The sequence below is a fragment of the Caretta caretta genome, chromosome 20, assembly GCF_965140235.1.
Source record: "Caretta caretta isolate rCarCar2 chromosome 20, rCarCar1.hap1, whole genome shotgun sequence".
Lineage (NCBI taxonomy): Eukaryota > Metazoa > Chordata > Testudines > Cheloniidae > Caretta > Caretta caretta.
In genome coordinates, this window is record NC_134225.1 from 15557818 (window position 1) to 15579173 (window position 21356).

The following is a 21356-nucleotide window of genomic DNA, read 5'->3' on the forward strand; positions in this document are numbered from 1 at the left end:
CCTCCCACTGGCCAGACCCAGCTGTGACTCCCGAGCTGGGCCTCCTGGTCACTGGGTCACCAGTCGCTGGGGTATCCGTTCTCCAGGCCATTCGCTAGCCCTCTGTAACAACAAACTCCCTCTCCCATCACCTTGTTAAACCAATAATACCCAGGGAAACTGAGTCCCACCCCCTCGGCATGCAAACCATTGAAAAAACCAAGAAAAAACCAAGAAACCACCCCCACTTCATCACATCTCTGCCCCCTTCGCATCTGAACTGAGAGGTGTCACTTAGCCAGCGCTCTGGGAAACTCCAGGGCTCCCCACCCGGTGATAGCATTGGCATTCCCCCTCACATGGACCACCTCCATGTCATAACCCTGGAGGAGCAGGCTCCATGTCAGCAGCTTGGCATTAGCCCCTTTCATTTGGCGCAGCCACGTCAGGGGCGAATGGTCAGTGTACACAGTGAAGCACCCCCCAGATAGATCTGGCTGCAGGTTTTTAAGGGCCCACACCATGGCCAGGTGTTCCTTCTCTATGGCCGCATAGTGCTGCTCCCGGGGCAGCAGCTTCTTGCTCCAGTACACAGTGGGGTGTCTCTCCCCCTTAGTATCAGTTTGCTTCAGCACCGCACCCAGCCCCATGTCTGAGGCGTCGGTGAACACCAGGAAGGGTTTGTTAAAATCCGGGTTTAGCAGCACTGGGCTTTGGATGAGTGCCCCCTTCGGTGCACAGAGAGCCCTCTGGCACTGCTGGGTCCAGACCACCTTGTCCGGCTTTCCCGTCCTACAAAGCTCCGTGAGGGGAGCTGCCAGGGAGCTAAAGTGGGGCACAAACCTCCGGTAGTATCCTGCCATCCCAATGAAAGTCTGGACCTGCTTCTTACTCTGGGGAGCGGGCCAGTCCTTGATTGCCTCCACTTTGGCCGGCTCCGGCTTCAGGTGGCCGCTCCCCACCTTGTGGCCCAGATATGACATCTCTGCCATCCCCACCTTGCACTTTCCAACTTTTCCTGCATCCTGGAGGTGACCCAGCACCCCCTTCACCTGGGACACATGGTCCTCCCAGGTTTGGGTAAATACACAGATATCATCAATATACACTAGAGCAGGGGTTCTCAAACTGGGGGTCAGGATCCCTCAGGGGGGTCATAAGGTCATTACATGGGGGATCGCGAGCTGTCAACCTCCATCCCAAACCCCGCTTGCCTCCAGCATTTATAATGGTGTTAAATATATTAAAAAGTGTTTTTAATTTACAAGGGGGGGTTGCACTCAGAGGCTTGCGATGTGAAAGGGATCGCCAGTAAAAAAGTTTGAGTCCCACTGTGCTAGAACAAAGTCCTCCATCCCCCTTAGTAACTGATGTACCAGGCACTGGAAGGTGGCAGGTGCCCCCTTGAGACCAAAAGGCAGAACCAGGAACTCGAAGAGCCCTACTGGGATGGCGAAGGCAAACTTCGCCCTGGCCTCTGGGTCCAAAGTCATCTGCCAGTAGCCTTTGGTAAGATCCATGCTAGTGAGGTATTGGGCAGCCCCCAACTTATCTAGGATCTCATCAATCTTAGGCATGGTGTAGGCATCGGACATGGTGATGGCATTGAGTTTTCAGCAGTCCACACAGAACTGGATCCACCCGTCCTTCTTGGGGACCAGCACCATGGGAGAGGCCCAGGGGCTGGAGGACGGCTGGATCACCCCTAAAGCCAGCATGTCTCCAACCTGCTCTCCAGATCCTGGGTTGTTTTCCTAGTGACCCTGAATGGGGAACACCTGATGGGAAGGTTGGCTCCCGTCTCCACCCGGTGAACAGCCAGGTTAGTGAGCCCAGGCCAGTTGGAGAACAGCTGCCGGTATGAATGCAGCACCTCTCTGATCTCTGCCTGCTGGGCAGGGATTAGCTGGTCTGAGAGGAGAATTGATTCCAGCCAGGGGTCAGCCCCCACCTCAGGGAAGAGTCCCACCAGGGGATCCTCTCCCTTCTCCTCCCACTGCCCACACCCAGCCAGCCCCAACTTCTCCCTGTCCCAGTATGGCTTCATCATGTTGACATGGTGCACTCAGTGGCGGTGTGCCCAGATGGACAGTTCCACTACATATTTCACTTCATTTACCTGTCTGATGACCTTGAAGGGGCCGTCCCAGGCAGCTTGCAGCTTGTGCTTCCTCATGGGGATGAGAAGCATCCCTGGTCCCTGGTAGCATAGGAGCAGCACGTCGGTCGTACCAGACCTTCTGCTTCCTCTCTGCCCTTCCTAGGTTTCGCCTGGCCAAGCCCATGAGCTCCGCGAGCTTTTCCCAGAAGGTCAGTACATACTCCATCAGAGGAGGTCTTCCTCTCCCACTCAGCCCTTATCAAGTTGAGGGGTCCCCTCACTCTCCTCCCATACAGCAACTGGAACGGGGTGTGAAGAAGTGGGACTGTTCTTAATGTTTCCTCTGAACAGTGTGGGGGTGCCTCAGTTTCCCCTATGCAGTTCTTAAGTATCTAGGTGGTGGGGTAAGGGTGTATGATCATTGCAGAGCCCTAGGGGGCAGGTGTGTGCAGGAGTCTGGACACAGAGAATGGCCGACACCCTGTTTCCTGGCAGCTGATGGCCTGGGACCTTCCCCCCTGCAAGGTGAGAGCTAAAGGGTTGGAGAACAAAGGAATCAGGTGACCTCCTGGCCTGGGAAAGGGACAAAGCCCAGAGGAGGAGGGGCTGGAGGGAGTTTCAGTTTGGGGCTGGCTGGGACATGGAGTGAAGGGCAGGCTGTGGTTGTCTGGCTCACTGCCCCCCAAAATGGACCCAGCTGAGGGGTCCTGTTCTCTGCACCTGCAAGCTCTGTTTTAGACCATGTTCCTGTCGTCTAATAAACCTCCGTTTTACTGGCTGGCTGAGAGTCCTATCTGACTGCGAAGTTGGGGGGCAGGACCCTCTGGCTTCCCCAGAAGCCCCGCCTGAGCAGACTCGCTGTGGGAAGCGCACGGAGGGGCAGAGGATGCTGAATGCTCGGAGGTCAGACCCAGGAAGGTGGAAGCTGTGTGAGCTGTGTGTCCTGAAGACAGGCTGCTCACAGAACGGCGACTTCCCCAGAGTCCTGACTGGCTTCATGGGGAGCAGTTCCAGAGCATCGCCCAGGGACTCTGTGACATGGGGAAAACCCTGTGGATTCCTGTGGCACTTCCCTGTATGCACACAGCAGGTGGGGTAAATACTTGTCCTGTGGGTGCTGGTCCATAAATGTTTTCAGCATCATCTTTAGGGTCCCATTGAACCTGTCCACCAGCCCATTTGACTGAGGGTGACACGCCGAGGCCCAGGTGTGTGGGAGCCCCCAAAATTATCCCACAAGCACTGGAGCAGGGTTGATATGAAGTTGGACCCCTGGTCTGTAAGAACCTCCTTGGGGAACCCCACTCTGCTGAAAATGGTCAGCAGCACCTCTGCCACGGTGTCTGCCTTGATAGAGGACATGGCCTCAGGGTAGCACGTAGCAAAATCTACCACCACCAGAATGTGTTTCTTCCCCAACTGGGTTGCCCTGCTGTGGGATCCTGCACCGCTGTGGCCAGCAAGGGCCCTCAGCTTCTTTAAGGAGGGATCCTCCTGCAGCTTCATCTGCAATTCAGCTCCTGGGTTTGAGGGTACAGCCCTGGTTGGCGGTGCCTCAGTTTCCCCACCTTGGGACAGAGGCTCCAGCCCAGCCCTGTCAAGCCCTACCTTCAGTGTTTCGATCCCACGTCCCTCGCTGGCACTGGAACCAGGTAAGGACCAGGGAGCTGTGAGTGCCATCTGGCCAGGCCTCCAAGTCAGGACCCATTAGCACCTCGGTAGGCAGGTGATTGTGCACCACAACCTCTTTGGGTCCCTCCTTAGCCCCTGATTTCAGGTGTATCCTCACTACAGGCACCTTGCGGGGGGCCCAAACACTCCTCTCAGGGTCACATATGCATCGGGTGCTCACTGGTCTGGGTCCATCACCTGGGGCCATGCCAGTGTCACCTCTGTGCCCATGTCCCAGAACCCAGGACGCTCCCTCCCCTGACCTCAATGGGGATGACGTGGCAATTGTTCCCCGGGGCCTGTCCCACCCTCACCCAGTGGATTGAGTATGGGCGCTCTGGACCTGGAGCCCTGCCTTCCCTTGCTGTCCTAGCCTGGCTGTCCCCTCCCCATGGCATAACCCTATTCATTGCGGCCCCCTGGACTGGTGGTGCCCCCTCTCGGTGGGCTTCCACCCAGTTGACACCCCATGGGTTCTGATTGCCTGCCATTTCCTTCTTCTTCAGGCATTGCGTCACCTTGTGTTCTTTTTGGCCATAGTAATTACATTTCAGGTCCCTCAAGTCCCACGACAGGGGTAAGCCCACCCGGCCTTCATGGGCACCCCTGAGTTGGGCTTCCTGGAGTCCCACCCTTGAGACATCTCTGTGTGACTCCCCTTCTGAGTCCCCAATGTGGGGGATCCCCCGATCTGCTGTCCACAAACTCATCCTCCAGTGCCCCCGCACTGCGCAGATCTTTAGGCTTCTGGTCCACTAACCAGATCTTAAGGTCTGGAGGGCAGATGTCATACAGCTGCCCCAACCCTACCAGGTTACACACCTCCTCTGCGGTAGTGGCCCCTGTGCCCTTCCCCCACTTGCGGAGATATTCCCCCAGCAGATTGGTGACCTCCTTGTAGGTGACCCTTGGGGTCTTGCGTACACCCCGGAATCGTTTCCTGTATGCCTCGAGGGTCAGTTCACACTTCAACAGCAAAGCCTGTTTGAACAGGTCATAGTCCCCCCTCGGCTTTATGGCCTGGGGACCCAGCAGGAGGGTCAGAGAGTGGAGCCTGTCTGCTGGGTCAATCTGGTTCAGATCACAAGCCTTCTCAAAGGGTCCCCCTGGGCTGACTGGGGAGTCAGGTCCAGTAGACTCCCGGCTGCTACATGGACTGCCCCCACGACTACTCCCCGGCTCTCTGGGCACCCTGGGAGCCCCCCTGGGATCTGGAGCCTGTTCCTCAGACTGGTCATTCTCTACAAGCTGAGCCATCAGCTGCTCCTGAGAGACCCTCCCCATGCTCAGCCCTCTCTCCCCGCACAGACGTGCCAGGTCCCTCTTACGGAGCGGGGTATAGGCCATTCCTGCGCTGGTTCATTCAATTCCCTCGTTTTATCACTGGCAGCCACTCCCTGCAAAGTGCCTGCGCTCACAGCCAGCCGTCTACAGGGTGCATCCGCCAACCATCCTCTGCTACCACGTTGTCATGGACTCACAGGTCATGCCCACTCTTGGCCCCATGCGGTCCCTGGGGGGAACCCCCTTCAGTGGGACAGCTCTTCTCGGGGGTCCACACTCTCACGGGGATTAAGCCCCTTCGCCTCCTGGAACTGTACCTCTCTGAGCCTTAGCAGGCCTATCTCTCACCATGGGCCCCACTCTCTCTGGACCCCAGGGGCCTCCACTCCCAGAGGGAATAATGCAACCCTGTTCTCTAGACCAGCACGACTCTCAGCCAGCATAAAACAGGAGGGTTTATTGAGCGTCTGAACCCAGCACAGGAAACTCTCAGGCCTGGCCTCCCTCAGCACAGCACATCTAGGTCTGTCCCGCATGCAGGTGGGCTCTGGCGGGCTCCCTCCTCCCAGCCCGGAGATCCCTCGCTTTCCAGCTGGGCATCGATATCACCTGCCCCCAAGCTCCGCCTCTGTCCTTTGTCTTCTCTCCAGGTAAACAGGATGGCCTGGCCTCCTCTCCTCTCAGCTGTCTTTTGTTCCCCACTGGCTGGAACTGGCTGGTCAGGTCACCAGGGTCCTCTCTCCGCAGCCCATTGTCCTCCCACTGGCCAGAACCCAGCTGTGACTCCCAAGCTGGGCCTCCCGGTCACTGGGTCACCAGTCGCTGGGGTATCCGTTCTCCAGGCCATTCGCTGGCCCTCTGTAACAACAAACTCCCTCTCCCATCACCTTGTTAAACCAGTAACACCCAGGGAAACTGAGTCCCACCCCCTCTGCATGCAAACCATTGAAAAAAACCAAGAAAATCCCCCATTTCATCACAGCCTGTTAGTAAACTTGGAACGCAAGAATCTCATTCCCCTCCTCTCCCTGCCCTGTGCAATATGCAAGCCTGGGGACCCCTCTCCCCACCCTGTCAGCAGAGAACAAAGGGGTGGATGCAACTCGGAGCCTTGTGCAATCTCTTTGGGCAAGTCCAGGCCACCCATGCAGCATGGTGCAGGGACGCTGGAGCAACACACGGAGGGAGGGAGGGGGGCTAGAGGTGACTGGAAGCTCATAGGGGCTGGGGGCGCCAGGCAGCTCATGCAGATAGGAGATAGGGGTGGGCTGAGCTGGGGATGCTCTGCCAGGTTGCGTGTGTGAATCTCACTCCCCAGGCATTAGGGGACACCCAGCAACAGGGCCCCTGCCCCACAGAGGGGAGCTCCAGGGGGCATTGCGGCTGCTTCAACAGCCCCCCCGCCCCATGCATACCGTGTCATGCCCCTAACGGACCCTGAACCTGACTCACAGCAGCTGCCATCTCTGGTTGTGGAGGTGGTTCCAGACTTCAGGGGCTCTATGTGGGGGCAAGTGTCAGGCCTCGGGCGGGGGGTGGGGGGTGGGCTGGGACTGGGGGTTCCAGGCCTGGGGGCAGGCTCTGGTGGGGGTCAGGTTACAGGTCTTGGGGGCTCTGTTGGGGGGTCCAGGCCTGGGGCGCAGTTCCCTGCACTGGCAGAATGATGCACGGGGGTGTGTGGCTGGTGCAGAGGAAACAGGTCTGTGGCCCGTGCCCTAGGGGTGGCTAGGCAGGCACTGCCATCTCTTGCCAGGGGCCCAGGCATCAGCAGGCAGTGGAGAGAGCGGGCTCAGCCCCTGTTTGCTGGCTGCATGGGCCCAGAGTGAGTCCCCAGCCGGTGATGACCCCTGAGCTGCACTAGAGAGGAAGGAGGTGGGACTAGCAAAGAACTTTGGTGGGGGCTGGGAGGGGGGTCCTGAGAGGCAGCAAGGAGAGGGAGGTGATGGGGGTCCCAGCAGGATCCCCAGGGGAACGGCCCTGGCTGGGCTGAGCTTCCCGCTGGCTCAGAACCAGGTGCCATCCCTTTGGCTTCAGCCTGTTTGTGCCCGAATGGACGTTGTGCTCCCGAGGCCACCTCACAACTGACACACCCCAGCCCTGTGCCAGGCATTGTTCCTCAGGGCTGCCACCTGCCCTGCAACCCCTTGCATCAGCCTGCCTGGGGACTGGCAAATCAGGGCCATGTCTCTCTGTCAGCCTGGGGCGGTGGGGGTGCTTGGCCATGGGGCCCAGCTCTGCTCTGGTGGACCTAGGGGCCAACCTTATCCCACAGTGAGTGGGGCAGGAGCCTCTCCCCATTAATCATCAGGGCAGGAGTCCTCTTTGTGGATAAAGAGGCAGCAACGGAACAGGATCTAACTCCAGTCCTCCCTCCCCCCCCCCCGCGCTGCCCCAGTTCCCCCCCCCCCCCCCCGCACAGCCCCAACCCCCATCCCTCTGTGGCCCAGCCCTGCCATGGGTCCCATTCCCTTCCATATTTACTCTCCGTCTAGAGCTGACAGTCCCACACAAAGCAAAGGCTCGCCATGGCTCCCTGCCCCGGGGCCCATCCCCCACAGCGAGGCACTGTGGTCGGGGGAGAGGCAAGCCAGTCCACACCTCCCCCCGCCCCAGCCCTTCAGAGAGTTTGGAGTTCTAGGCAGCACATAGCCAGCTGGAGGCCCCAGGCTGAGGGCAGAGCTGTTGGTATTGCCTTGGGGTGGGTTGGACCTAGAAAAACCCAGGACCCCATTAATATCCTGTCAGGGTTCCCTCCCCACTCTGAACTCTGGGGTACAGATGTGGGGACCTGCATGAAAGACTCCCCTAAGCTTATATTCCACCAGCTTAGGTTGAAAACTTCCCCAAGGCACAACTTCCTTTCCGTCTCCTTGGACAGTATTGCTGCCACCACCAAGTGATTTACCCAAAAATTCAGGAAAGGGTCACTTGGAGTCCCTAGTCCCCCAAAATATCCCCCCAAGCTCCTTCATCCCCTTTCCTGGGGAGGCTTAAGAATAATAAATCAACCAATTGGTTTTAATGTAAGTACAGATCAGACCTTTTATCTTTAGGACACTAAAATCAATCAGGCTCTTACAAGAAGGACTTTATTATAAAGAAAAAAGTAAAAGAACCTCGGCAAAATCAGGATGGAAGGTAACTTTACAGGGAAATAAAAAGATTTAAAACGCAGAGGACTCCCCTCTGGACTTAGCTTCACAGTTTTAAAAAACAGGAATAAAACTACCTCTTAGCATAGGGAAAATTCACAAGCTAAAACAAAAGATAATTTAATGTATTTCCTTGCCCTTGCTTACAATTTTTGTAATCTTACATGAATCATTTCAGGTATGTTTCAGGAGATGTTTTACCTGCCTGGTCTCTCTCTCTGCGTTAAGAGAGAGAACAAAAAAAGAGAGCACAACCCCCCCCACCCCCGATTTGAAAGTATCTTCTTTCCTTATTGGTCCTTTTGGTCAGGTGCCAGCCAGGTTATTTGAGCTTCTTAACCCTTTACAGGTAAAGCAATTTAGTACAGCTTCCCAGGAGGGATTTTATGTTATCCTTATCTCTGTGTTCATGACATATCCCCTCCCCTTCCCATCCCCTCCCCACACTTGGTGCTTGGATACGCACATAGCCCAGACCTATGGTTGACCCCGGCCCCAGGCCTCCCCACCCCACAGCCAATGGAGGGCTTGTTCACTGGCTGGGAACAGGCAATGCAGCCAATACTAGACACACAGGGATCTGCTTATTGAGGTAGTGATAGAAAAATGACAAGGTGTAAATCAGGAACAGACAATAAATAGAGCTGGGAAGGCAGGGCCCAGCCAGCCTCCACCACCTCACCAGGCCAAGGATGGTGGGTAAAGGGACAGTCCACGCTAGCACTCTGCAAAGGCAGTGCAGAGCCCATAACTGGCGGCCCATGTGAGGCAGGGCTCAGCACCAACCTGCCCCTGCCACCCTCCTAGAGACAGGGCGGTGCTCTTGCCACCAGCAGGAGGCACTGGGGCAGGGCAAAGCTTGCATCTGGCATGAGTCTGTGCTTGGGTCCAATGTTCTCCCCTGGGGCAAGACAGGATATGGGGTCCCCCAGGGGGGCAGAGCAGCGCCAAGGCAGCTTTCTGATCTGGGGCAGCCCTGCCCCCCTGCGACCCCAGCCCTCAGAGGCACCGGAGGCGGCGCGAGATGGTGGAGATCACACGCGCGTAGGCCTCGCGGAACTGGCGGTTCATGGCGGCGTACAGCACGGGGTTGATGCAGCTGTTCAGCCAGGTCAGGTTGGCGGACACCATGTGCAACCATGTGGGCGCCCGGTTCTTGGCATCGAAGATGTTGAGGAGGAGGAAGGGGATGTAGCTGAGGACAAAGAAGAGGAAGACCACGAAGCACATGCGGGTGACCTTCCGGAACTCCTTGTTGCTGTCCTTGGGCTGGGAGGGCAGGCTTTTGAGCTTTTGAGCTGCGGGGGCAGGAGCAGGGGGAGGGGCGGGGGCAGGGGCGGGGGCAGGGGCTGGGGTGAGGGCTGGGGCTGGGCCATTTTCCGTGACCAGCGTCTTGGAGGTGTGGCCCTGCTCCGAGATGCTGGAGGGCTGGGAGACGCCCGTGTCCACGCCGCTGTCCAGCTCCACAAACTGGCCTGGAGTGGCCAAGCTGGCCCCAGCGACATAAGCCCCCTTCAGGCTGGCCTTCTTCAGCTTGTAGCGGTCCATGGCGTGGGACGCCCCCTTCACCTTGCGGTGGATGAGGAAGTAGAAGATGCCCACGCAGCTGAGGCCCACCACAAAGTAGAAGGCCATCAGGATAGTGCTGTAGGGCCGGCCCCTGATGCGGTGGAAGCTGCAGGTGCAGACCTTGGGCACCAGCACGAAGACGGGCCAGAGCGGGGCGAAGCTGGCGAAGCCGAGGACCCAGGCGCCCAGGGCCACGAGCCCCACGCCCAGGCGCGAGAAGACCCTGTTGAAGAGGGCTGGGTTGGCAATGAGCACGTAGCGGCTGACGGCGATGAGGCAGAGCGTCAGGATGGAGACTGAGTTGGAGACGAAGAGCAGCATACCAAAGACACGGCAGAAGCTGGGGCCGGCCCGCCAGTGCAGGTGCAGGTAGGAGTCCACGGAGAAGGGCTGCAGCACGGCACAGTACAGCAGGTCGGCCAGCGTCAGGTTGACGATGAGCAGGTTAAAGCGGGTCTGCACCTTGGCGTCAGCCGCAAAGGCCAGGAGGGTCAGCACGTTGCCCAGTGTGCCCACCACGGTGACCACCACGCCCCAGCTCACGGCCACGTAGCGGTACCCCACGATGGATGCCTCATAGCACGAGAAGTTATCCATGGTGATGTTCGCCATCGTCTCAGGGAGCGGGAGGACCGGGTCTCGGGGAGGGGTCAGGTCCTGGAGCACAGTCCTGGCCTAGATCCTTGGCTTCTAGGAACTGAAGTAAAAGAAAAGGGGGTCAGGCAAAGCACAGCCCCCTGCCCCAGGAGCCCCTCCCTGCAATGCCCCTGCTGAGCCAGAATCAGCCACACATTTAAAGTGTCTCCCCCATCTGGGGAGGCACAGACAGGAAGGACATCGCATAGCTGTGCCCCAGGTCACCAGGGCTGGGGGCACCAACTGGGCTGGGCCAGCTGGGAAGAGGCAGCAGGGCAGGACATCCCTGTGCTCTGTTTGCCAGCCACAGCAAAACCCAGGCCAGGGCATGAGTTAGGGTAGCCAGAAGGCTCCTGCCCCTGCACCCCAGCTGGCTGGGCCCTGGCAGCCTTGGGTCTGGGGAGGGTGAGCTGCTCAGCTCAGGTCCAGCCCAAAGGGAGCTGTAAGCAGAGAGGGCTGGGAGAGCTGGGTAAGGGGAGGGGAGGCAGAGCTGGGGTGGAGGTGAGGAGAGGCAGGACGGAGGAGTCGGGGGCAGGGAGGGCAGAGAAAGGGGGCATAGATCCTCCTATTAAAGTATCTGGGGATGGAGCCCATCCTGACTCATAAGCATCGGGCCACTAGAAACATGGAGGTCTTTCCTGGCTGCTATAAGCTGGATTGGCCTCCCCCATGGCTGGGACCCAGACCCCTCCCCAGGGCCCCACCGCCATGACATGGCTGTATAGTTAAAGAGGCAGCACATCCTATTGGGCGGCCATGGGGCTGGGACTTGGGACCAGCTCCATTTCCAGCTCTGCCACTGACCCGCTGAGTGCCCATGGACATGTCACTTTCCTGCTTTGTGCCTCAGTTTCCCCTCCCCCTTGTGTCTGTTCAGATTGTGAGCTCTGGGGGGCAGGAAGTCTCTCTCACTCCATGTCTGTTCAGCACCTGGCCAGGGAGGCTGTGATGAAGTTGGGGATTTTTGTAGTGTTTTACATGAATAGCGTGTTTGTGCCTCAGTTTCCCTGTGTGCTGCATGTTTAACAAGGTGGTGGGAGAGGGTTTGTTGTTGCAGAGGACCAGGTGTGACCTCACGTAGCAGCCGGGACCCCCCAACAATGGCCTGGAGATGGGGAACCCTAACAATTGGTGACTAAGAGGCCCACCCCAGCTTGGCAGTCAGCAGATTCTGACCAGTGGGAGGACAACGGGCTGAGGAGAGAAGACCCCGGCGACCTGACCAACCAGTTCCAGCCAGAGAGAGGGCCCCAGCGACTAATTTACTTGGGACGGAAGACAAAGGTCGGGGAGAAGCTGTTGGGGCTGGTGATATCGGATGCCTCGGCTGGAAGGAGGGGGTCTCTGCGCCAGGAGGAGGGAGCAGCCAGAGCCCACCTGCATGCGGGACAGACTTAGATGTGCTGTGCTGAGGGAGGCCAGGCCTGAGAGTTTCCTGTGCTGGGTTCAGACGCTCAATAAACCCTCCTGTGTTACGCTGGCCGAGAGTCACTCCGGTCTAGAGAACAGGGTGGCATTATTCCCTCTGTGAGTGGAGGCCCCGGGGGTCCAGAGCGAGGGGACTCCCTGAGGGGGCCCACAGCAGAGACAGGCATGCTGAGGCTCAGAGAGGTGCAGTTCCAGGAGGCGGAGGGGCTTAACCCCCGGGAAAGAGTAGACCCCTGAGCAGGGCTGTCGCACTGAAGGGGGTTCCTCCCAGGGACCGTATGGAGCCAAGAGAGCACGAGTCCTGTGAGTCCGTGACAGAGGCCCCTGTTGTGATGCACCATTTCCCCTCCAGCCACAGCCCCGGGCCCCACACTGCCCCGGGTGGGGGAAAGCAGGGAGCAGATGCTGGATCCCGGGCAGGCCTGGGCAGGACCCTGGAATAATGCACCAGTGAGCGCAGGCCCCTGGCAGCCTCCCCGCAGGGAGATCAAACACGGCCCCATTCTTTCCATCCTGGGTCTAATTGGGGCGTTTCCACGGAAACCGATGTCTCAGATGTCTGCAGAGCAGGTGAGGCCCCACCTGGCTCCGCATCCCTGGGCATGCCGGGGTGTCAGGCTACCTGGGGGGAGCCCCATCAGCCTGGACCCAAGCGCCCTGCTCACACGCTCCAGTGAATGCACAGGAATCTGCACCCCTTTCCCCGGAGGGCATCATTACACGACCCCCCCGCCCCGAGCTCACCTCGCCGGGCGCTGCACAGACGCAGCCTGAGACAGTCCCTGCCCCCAGAGCTCAGTCTGAATAGACACAGGGAAGGGGGCAGGTTCTGTGACCCTCTGGGGAGGAGACATGCTCCCCGGCCTGGGGGGATTCTGTCTCCTAGCTGACGCAGAGGACTGGCATAGTGTAGGAGACCCCAGCTGTAGTGCAGCCTACTCCAGATCTCGCTCTGGCCTTTGCTCTGCAGCCACCCCGAGACCCGGCCCGTTCGTCCCACCGGGGCCCGCTGGCTCGAGTCCAGAGAGCAAAGCCCTGGCTCTGTGGTGGTGGGGGGGGCATGGCCCCAAGAAGGATTCAGTGAGCAGCAGGGACTGGTAACAAGGCTCCTCGCTCCGTAGGAACAGCCCCACTGAGCCCAGAGCCGCGTGCGAAATGGACCAAGCATCGTACGGAGAAGCCCAGCTGGCTCTCCGGAGCAGGCTCAGCTCACACCCCAGCTCAACTAGCCTGCTTGGCAGCCAGGACTGGGGCCTGCTCCCCCCACACCAGCTCCCATCTGGGTGCGAAAGGCCAGATTCCCATCTCCTCCCTCAGTAGCCCCCTTAGCCCATGAGTCACCGCACTGGGGACGTCATGGGCCCTGGGCACCCTGAGTGCTGCCCCTTCCCCAAACCCGATGAGCCGCAAGGAGCGGAGGACTCTGGCAATCAGGCAAAAGGCCTAGGAGACCAGCCAGCCCCTCTCCCTCCCACGGACCCTGTTTCCTAGCCACCCCATAGCCTGCCATCAAACCCTCGCCACCCTCCCTCGCCCCAGGCACGGTGCCCGCTCTCGCTGCAAGAGTTCCCCCCGCAGGGCTCCCAGCACCATCAGCCAGAGCCGGTCCATGACCCAGCCCCTGCACAGATCTGATCAGCGCCAATGCTGGCTGCACACCGCCCCCTGCTGGACCACCCGGAGGCACAGGGCCTGCACTATGGTGAGCCCAGCCCCCCACGGCTAGGCGCAGACCATCCGGGAGGGTCAAAACCTTACCAAGCCGAGGGGCAGATGTGTCCAGCTGTGCTTGGAGCGATCTGCCGGCACAGCCTCGTCCGCCAGCTATTTATGGGCTTCACGCCCCGGCAGCAAGAGAGAAAAGCCCTGAGTTGCCAAAGCCGGTGAGGTAACTTCCTTCTTCCTGGGTGCTGGCGTGAGCTGCAGGGCTGCGGGCTTTGGAGAGAGGAGATTGAACACAGCAGCTGAGGTTGGGGTGGAGGCGTCAATCACAGCTGAACACACAGGGCTCCCGAGAGCACCAGGGCAAGTGCACTGTGTTGGATTGGGGGCCTGCATGGTCCCTGCCAGAAGGGGGAGCCGGGGGGCTCAGGGGGCTGGTGCTTGCAAGGGGCCCTGGCAGGGGGCAGGGCAGGGCTGGGCTGGCTACGAAGGGGTTCAGCGCTGAAGCAGCTGCCTGCGGACACCCCGTGGCTCTGCCTGACTCCTGGCTGTGGGCCTGCTCTGGCAGGGTCCCCACACGGGGTTACCCTAAGGTCTGGCCTGCCCCAGCAATCACACAAGGGCCTGGCAACGAGCCAAAGCCCCAGCCCTCCCTCCACACCCCACGCCGGGGGAAGGTGAGATGTGGCCCAGCCAGCCCTTAGCCGAGTGCCGAGCCCCCACGTTAGACTGGCCCATTACAGAGCCTGCAGGCGATTGCTCAGGGCTCTGCCCCGGAGGGGGCGGATTCTGTCTGCTGCGGGGCAAGGCTCCCCTCCTGCAGAGCCCCTTACTGGCCCCCTCCCCAGCCATGGGGCTGCATGGGAGGGGGCAGCAGGGTTGGGAGTTATTTGAAGCCCTGTCATGGAGTTGTGGGGTTGCCAGGGGGTGCCAGCTGCCCCCCAATTGCTGTCAGCAGGTCTTGTACCCCCTTAGGCCAGGGTTCAGGAGCTGCCACGTCCCGAGAGCTGACGGGCCAGGCTCCCCCAGGAGCATCTGCAATTGGCAAGAGGCTCCAAGGTGCAGACACCCCCACGTGGGAACCAGCAACCCCGGTGCTCAGAGCCAGGCTTCCCCTCAGGGGAAGAGAGACCCCATTTCTCCATCCCCACCCCCTGCCAACGAGCCCCAGCCACATGGGTGCCAGACACCACAGCGCCCATGGACCTCAGCAGTGCCACCCGCTGGCAAGCCCCAGGCAATGAGTGGCTGGGCGGGGCAGCTCCAGTGCCCTCCGCCAGCAGCTGCCATTCACACACCTTGGTGGTTAGCGCCAGCAGGGGGCAGCGCAGCCTGCGAGCCCAACTGGTGTGAGTACAAGTTCCAGGGCGGCTGTTGGATGGTTAGAAGCAGGGATTGGCACCCAGGATGCCGGGGTTCTATTCTCTTAGAGAGAGGCAGTCAGGACTCCTGGGTTCTTTACCCCACTGACCGACCCCAGGCGAGTCTCTTCCGTCTCAGGCCCAGCTACCCAGCTGGCTCCCAGGGGCGAGACACAGCGGGCACTCTGCCACTCATGCCAGGGCTCAAAGCATGGGAGAAGTGCCAGTGAAATAACCCACTCAGCAGCAGGGGAATGGTGCCCAGAGCTGGCTCCCAGGCCTAAGCTCTAACCATTAGGCCGCCAGCACTCACAGGAAGGTCCGACAAGAGCTGTAAGAACCAGTCAGAGACCCATGGGGGAGAAGGGCGAAGCGCTGGTGTCCCTGGGAACTCCCCCAAGGGATGTGAGAGATCCCTGACAGGGAGCTGAGCACCCTCCCACCCTGCCCCCTACTTCCCTTCCCTTGTGGAGCTGAGCACTCCCTGCCCCCCACTTTCCCTTCCCCTGTAGACTGAGCACCCCTCCTCCCGACTTTCCCTTCCCTTGTGGAGCTGAGCACCCTCCACCCCCCCACTTATAGCTCAGTGGTTTGACCATTGGCCTGCTAAACCCAGGGTTGTGAGTTCAATCCTTGAGGGGGCCATTTAGGGATCGGGGGCAAAAATTGGGGATTGGTCCTGCTTTGAGCAGGGGGTTGGACTAGATGACCTCCTGAGGTCCCTTCCAACTCTGATATTCTATGATTCCCCTTCCCTTGTGGAGCTAAGCACCCCCTGTTCCCCCCCACTTCACCTTCCCCTGTAGACTGAGCACGCCCTCACTTTCTCTTCCCTTGTGGAGCTGAGCACCCTCCACCACGCCCCCCACTTCCCCTTCCCTTGTGGAGCTGAGCATCCCCCATCCTGCCCCGCCCTCCACTTCCCCTTCCCTTGTGGAGCTGAGCACCCCCTACCCCACCCCCACCGCTTCCCCTTCCCTTTTGGAACTGAGCATCCCCAATCCTGCCCCGCCCCCCACCTCCCTTTCCCTTGTGGAGCTGAGCACCCCCATCCTGCCCCCCCTCGTCTGCCCCCATTTTATTGCCCCACGGGCCATGGCTCTTAGAACAGAGCCTAGAGGGAGGTGGCACTTGGAGCTCATCCATGTGGTACAGCAGCCCTTGGCCAAAGGGGCATTGCAGCCGGAAGGGGCCCTTCTCTGCAGGGTTTGGTGCGGGTGACTGGTGATTTCCCAGCATGCACTGGGGCACTAGCCCACACTCTGCCCAATGCATGGCTCAAGCTGGGTTTGCCATAGCTGAGGGCACCCAGACCACTTCCCCCTTCAGTTGGCTGCACGGAAATCCAGCCGGCCGCATGCTCCGAGAACTTCTCCCACTGCTCTCCGCCTGCGGTTCGCTACAGGCCTGCTGAGCTCTCTTTAGAGAACTGTTTTTAACCAGCGGAAACTCTTGGGCTCCCAGATGAATTAATGCCAGTAAAGCACAGATTTACACAACACATTAACCTGCGGGACTGCCTGCCACTGGGACTCATTGAGGCCAAAGTAGCACGGTTCACGGAAGGGCTCCATGTGGATGCTGTGGACATGCACATTTACACCAGAGATTTGGATATAGCCATAAACCCTCGTGTGCCAGACCCAATTTTTCCAGGGCCCTCAATCGGCTGGGACCCCTGGGCATGGGCCCTGTTGGCCCAGTGGCTAATCCACCGCCACTGCCTGCAATGCCCACCCCACTCCACAGGCCATTGCCGGCTTCTAATATTAAATGCATGGGAGCCTGCAGTCTTCCTAATGCCACAGGGAGCCCACCCAGGGGCCCTACCATGTTCAGCGCCCACCCGGGGGCCCTGCCACATCCAGCACCTGCCACATCCAGCCCTGCCAAATCCAGCACCTGCCCGGGGGCCCTGCCACTGTCAGCGCCAGCCCAGGGGCCTGCCATGTTCAGCACCAGTCTGCACACCCTGACTTCGGGGGCTGGCATTCTACCTTGTTGCTGGTAAATGCTCAGTGGCTGCATCTTCGGCACAAGCTCTAAACCCCCATGTGGCTCCGGCCTTGATTTATGCTGTTGCTATATTCTGGTTGTCTGTAGTGAGCCTCTCTGGGGCTGGCCCATGTGAAGGATAAGCGCCTACTACTGCTGCTAGCTGCGGGAGTTACTCTGCTAGCTTATTAGGGAGCATGGTGCCCTAAGGGGCTGGTTTGGTCCCCACTAGTGACCCGAGCTGGGGGGTTTGTGTCACCAGGGTATCCCTTCACGTGGGCTTTGGGGCATTCAAGCGTCCGATTGGCTGGGGAGATCTGTAAGACTTTTCTCCAGGCTGTCCCCCGGCAGGGACGTGAGGGTCCCAGGGAGTTGGGGGCCTCCCCTGTGAGGAGTATCTGGGCCTAGGGGAGCATCCGCAGGGCCCAGCAGAGTTAGCGCTGGATCCGTTGGAGGGCCCGGCCTGTGGCTACATTGGCTTTGTTTTTATAGAATCATAGAATATCAGGGTTGGAAGGGACCACAGGAGGTCATCTAGTCCAACCCCCTGCTCAAAGCAGGATCAATCCCCAATTTTTGCCCTAGATCCCTAAATGGCCCCCTCAAGGATTGAACTCACAACCGTGGGTTTAACAGGCCAATGCTCAAACCACTGAGCTATCTCTCCCCCACCCCTTCTCCCCTTCTCTGGGGGCACCAGCCTTTGCTGACTCCCCCGCATGGGCAGAAGGTTGGTTCTTCTCCGGACTTTGCCCTTTGCAGAGGGAGCTGGCGTGGGCCTGGTGGGTCGGCCCAGAGTGCCGGGAGAGGCTCGCGTGCTGGGGGGGGGGGGGGGTCTCAGAACCTGGGGAGGCTGCATTTCTTTATTTGCCTTTGAGTTGGCGTGAGGGGGAAACGGAGTAACATAAACAAACCCAGTGCTGAAGTGTGTCTGTCCGGCCTAATCCAAACGCATTCCACAGTGTGTGCCACGTGGCACTGGGCTGAGCACAGCATGGGCCCCGCCCGAGTCCAGCTCCGAGCTCCCCTGACCCCCCAGAGCCCCCCGGGGGCCAAACACAGCACAGGCCCCGCCTGAGTTCAGCTCCTAGCCCCGCCAACCCCCCAGAGCCCCCCGCGAGGCTGAACACAGCGCGGGCCTCTCCCAAGTGCGGCTCCGAGCCCCCCTAGGCCTCCCACACGGCACTGGGCTGAGTGCAGCATGGGCCCCGCCCGAGTCCAGCTCCGAGCCCCCCGCAGGGCCGAGCACAGCACCAGCCTTGCCAACATCCTGCTCCGAACCCCTGCCCCAGCTGCCCCCCCAGTGCCACCCCATGGCTGCTCAGTGTAATAAGTGTTTTCACTCCCTTCCCCCAAACAGCTCCGGCTCCCCCAAGCTACAGCCTGGAAAAGGACAAGCTGAGATTGCTGGCAATGGTGGCAAGGCCCTTGGGGTGACCATGCAAAGGCCTGGCCAATAAGAGCAGACCCTAGCTCCCCCCACCGCCCCATCTGCCCACATGCTGTGCCCTGAGCTGCCCCTACCCCATCTCACACTGCTCCTGCCCTGCAATAACCCTCAGCCCACATGGCCCCATGCCCAGCTATGGTGGAGGGGACTTGCCCGGCCGCAGGCTGAGACATGAGGTAGGAGGCAGCCCTGGTCCCTGAGAGTGGTTCGCATCTGATGGCCACTCAGCAGCAAGGAATGGGGGAGCGGGGTGCCTCAGGCCAGTTCCAAGCCACCAGGGCATCAGGGCAGGTCCTGGGGCCTGGCTGGCAGAGATGCCAGGACTGAGTGGGCCGCCAAGGCTCTCTGGTGATGGCCCTAGTGACGGGCCGAGATGGGAATCCCGCCGTGGGTCTGTCCCAGATCAGAACCAGCAGGTTGGAGCTAGTGGAAGCGTTTGGTTTTGATACCGTCAAACCGTTAGCGCAGGAACCAGGGACCAGCCGCTCCCCGGGCAGGACGTGCTGCCCACGGAGATCAGGGATTCTTCTCACATTTCTACGGGTAACATCTCAGCTAATGAATCCGATCACCCGGCGTGTGACAGCTAGGACTCCCCAGGAGAACCGGAATGGGAACGGGGATACAAACCATTTGCACTGGGAGCATTTGGCCTGTGAGGAGCTGAGCGGGCCAGTGCTTCAGAACCGCAGGGAACAGTGTTTCCTTGTGCCCATCCCCAGCTGAGGCTGGCACATCCCCAGGGACCCTGCATGTGCCGACGTCTGCCTGTTCCCGGAGCCCTGCCGGCCGCCTGCCCTGTCCTTTCGGGGTCCCCCCCACAGTCAGAGCGTTACCCCCACATGCCAGCTGAGAGCCTGGGACCTCGGGTGGAGCCAGACTCCATGCTAGCCCAGCCCTCCAAGTGGTGTCTCTGCAGAGGGCTAGGGGTGAGCCGCACCTCACCTGGGACTGTCAGCCTCGCTCCCCCTCCGGCCTCGACCCATCAGCTGAATCTCAGGCTGTGGCCAGTGCCCCACACCCCCGAGCAGAGCTCGCAAGCCCACAGGAAGAACACTCCTGTGGTTAGAGCCGGAAATCAGGGGACCTGGGCTCTATTTCTGTTTGCGTCACATGCTTCCTGCTTGACCCCTGTCCAGCCACCTCACACCGAGAGCAACTGAGCATGAGCTCAGCCCGGTGCCCAGATGCTACAGCGATGGGCCACAGGACAGCCTACAACAAGCAGCACTCACCATCCAGCTGGGGCATTTGCCTCCAATGACAGCATGGGTGCCCCCTGCCGATGCCGCCTAGGAAAGCACCTCCAGTCCCAGCGCTGGGCCTCCCCTCTGTGCCCCCCAGCGCGGGGCTGAGACGACCCGATGCAGGCACGGTGCTGTGGTGGCTGCTAGCACCAATCTCAGCCAGTGAGGGGTGTGGCAGGGGAGGGGACAGGTTCTGGCAGAACTGGAAAAACCACCCTGTGGGCTTGCCGTGCCCAGCTCGGTTCTAGGTTTAATTGGAACCCGGGGCACCTCCCAGTTAGGAGCCCTGCAGGTGGGGCTGGGACCAGGCACTTCCCATTCTGCAGAGGGTGAGCCGGCTTTTTTGCCTCTTTATGGGACAGAGGCCACAGGTTGTGGCTTTTTTTTGCTTGGCTTTTCACCCAATAAATCTAGCTCCTTGTTTTCCCAGGACTGTCTGGGGACGGCTGGAGAACGGGTGGGGTTCTGGCCCTGGGGCAGCAGGAGCCAAGGTGGGCAGGTTTCACTCAGCATCAGCCGTTCTGCTCTGTTCAGGGGCTGCACAGTGTCGGCTGTGATTTAACTCAAACGCCCAGTGCGTAGTGGGAGAAAAGATCTCTGTGATAAAGTCACCGAAGGGTGGGGCATGCCACGGGCCTTCATCACAGGGCCCGTGGGGCCCAGGGGGCAGTCAAACCTTTAAATTGTGCTCTCTACTATCAATGTATGTGGTTTTGGGGGGCAATGCTCCTCAATCGACCCCAATTCTCCCCATGTTTTGGAGGCTGTCTTGACAGCAAACAATGTCCTCTGGTGGCCACGTTTGAGAAACACTGGCCCAGTGGCTAAAGCAATGGACTGGGGCTCAGGACACTGGGTTCTAGTCCTGGCTGTAGCACTGGCCTGCATGGGGAGCTTGAACGTCACTTCCATTCTGCGTGCCTCAGTTTCTCCAGCTGTACAGTGGGGATAATGATTGTGTGTCCCACTTGGAAAGCGTATTGAGACAAGAGCTCCAGGTTGTTATTATAATTCTGCCTCATCATGAAGCCACCCAATTGGGGCCCAAACCCCACTGCCTTTCTCTGGCAGAGCCCTTTAAATAACTGACCTGGTGACTGTCCAGCCTAGTGGCTCTGTCTGGCTGGATCGGTGGTGTTCATAGAATCATAGAATATCAGGGTTGGAAGGGACCTCAGGAGGTCATCTAGTCCAATCCCCTGCTCAAAGCAGGACCCATCCCCAACTAAATCATGCCAGCCAGGGCTTTGTCAAGCCGGGCCTTAAAAACCTCTAGGGAAAGAGATTCCACCACCTCCCTAGATAACCCATTCCAGTGCTTCACCACCCTCCTAGTGAAAAAGTTTTTCCTAGTATCCAACCTAAACCTTCCTCACTGCAACTTCAGACCATTACTCTTTTGTTCTGTCATCTGGTACCACTGAGAACAGTCTAGATCCATCCTCTTTGGAACCCCCTTTCAGGTCATTGAAAGCAGCTATCAGATCCCCCCTCATTCTTCTCTTCTGCAGACTAAACAATCCCAGTTCCCTCAGTCTCTCCTCGTAAGTCATGTGCTCCAGTCCCCTAATAATTTTTGTTGCCCTCCGCTGGACTCTCTCCAATTTTTCCACGTCCTTCTTGCAGTGTGGGGACCAAAACTGGACACAGTACTCCAGATGAGGTTTCACCAATGCCACATAGAGGGGAATGATCAGGTCCCTTGATCTGCTGACAGTGTTCCTACTTATACAGCCCAAAATGCCGTTAGCCGTCTTGGCAACAAGGGTACACTGTTGACTCATATCCAGCTTCTCGTCCACTGTAACCCCTAGGTCCTTT

At 59.3% G+C, this 21356-nt stretch overlaps 1 protein-coding gene across 1 annotated transcript; it reads right to left on the minus strand.

Moving 5' to 3' along the window:
* Positions 1-8663: 8663 nt before the first annotated feature.
* On the minus strand, positions 8664-19637 carry GPR84 (G protein-coupled receptor 84). Its single transcript, XM_048831722.2, has 3 exons — positions 19524-19637; positions 13579-13755; positions 8664-10453 (listed from the first exon to the last, which is right to left on the minus strand). The coding sequence occupies exon 3, from the start codon at positions 10366-10368 to the stop codon at positions 9187-9189; it is 1182 nt and encodes a 393-aa protein (XP_048687679.2). The 5' UTR covers positions 10369-10453; positions 13579-13755; positions 19524-19637; the 3' UTR covers positions 8664-9186.
* Positions 19638-21356: the final 1719 nt, after the last annotated feature.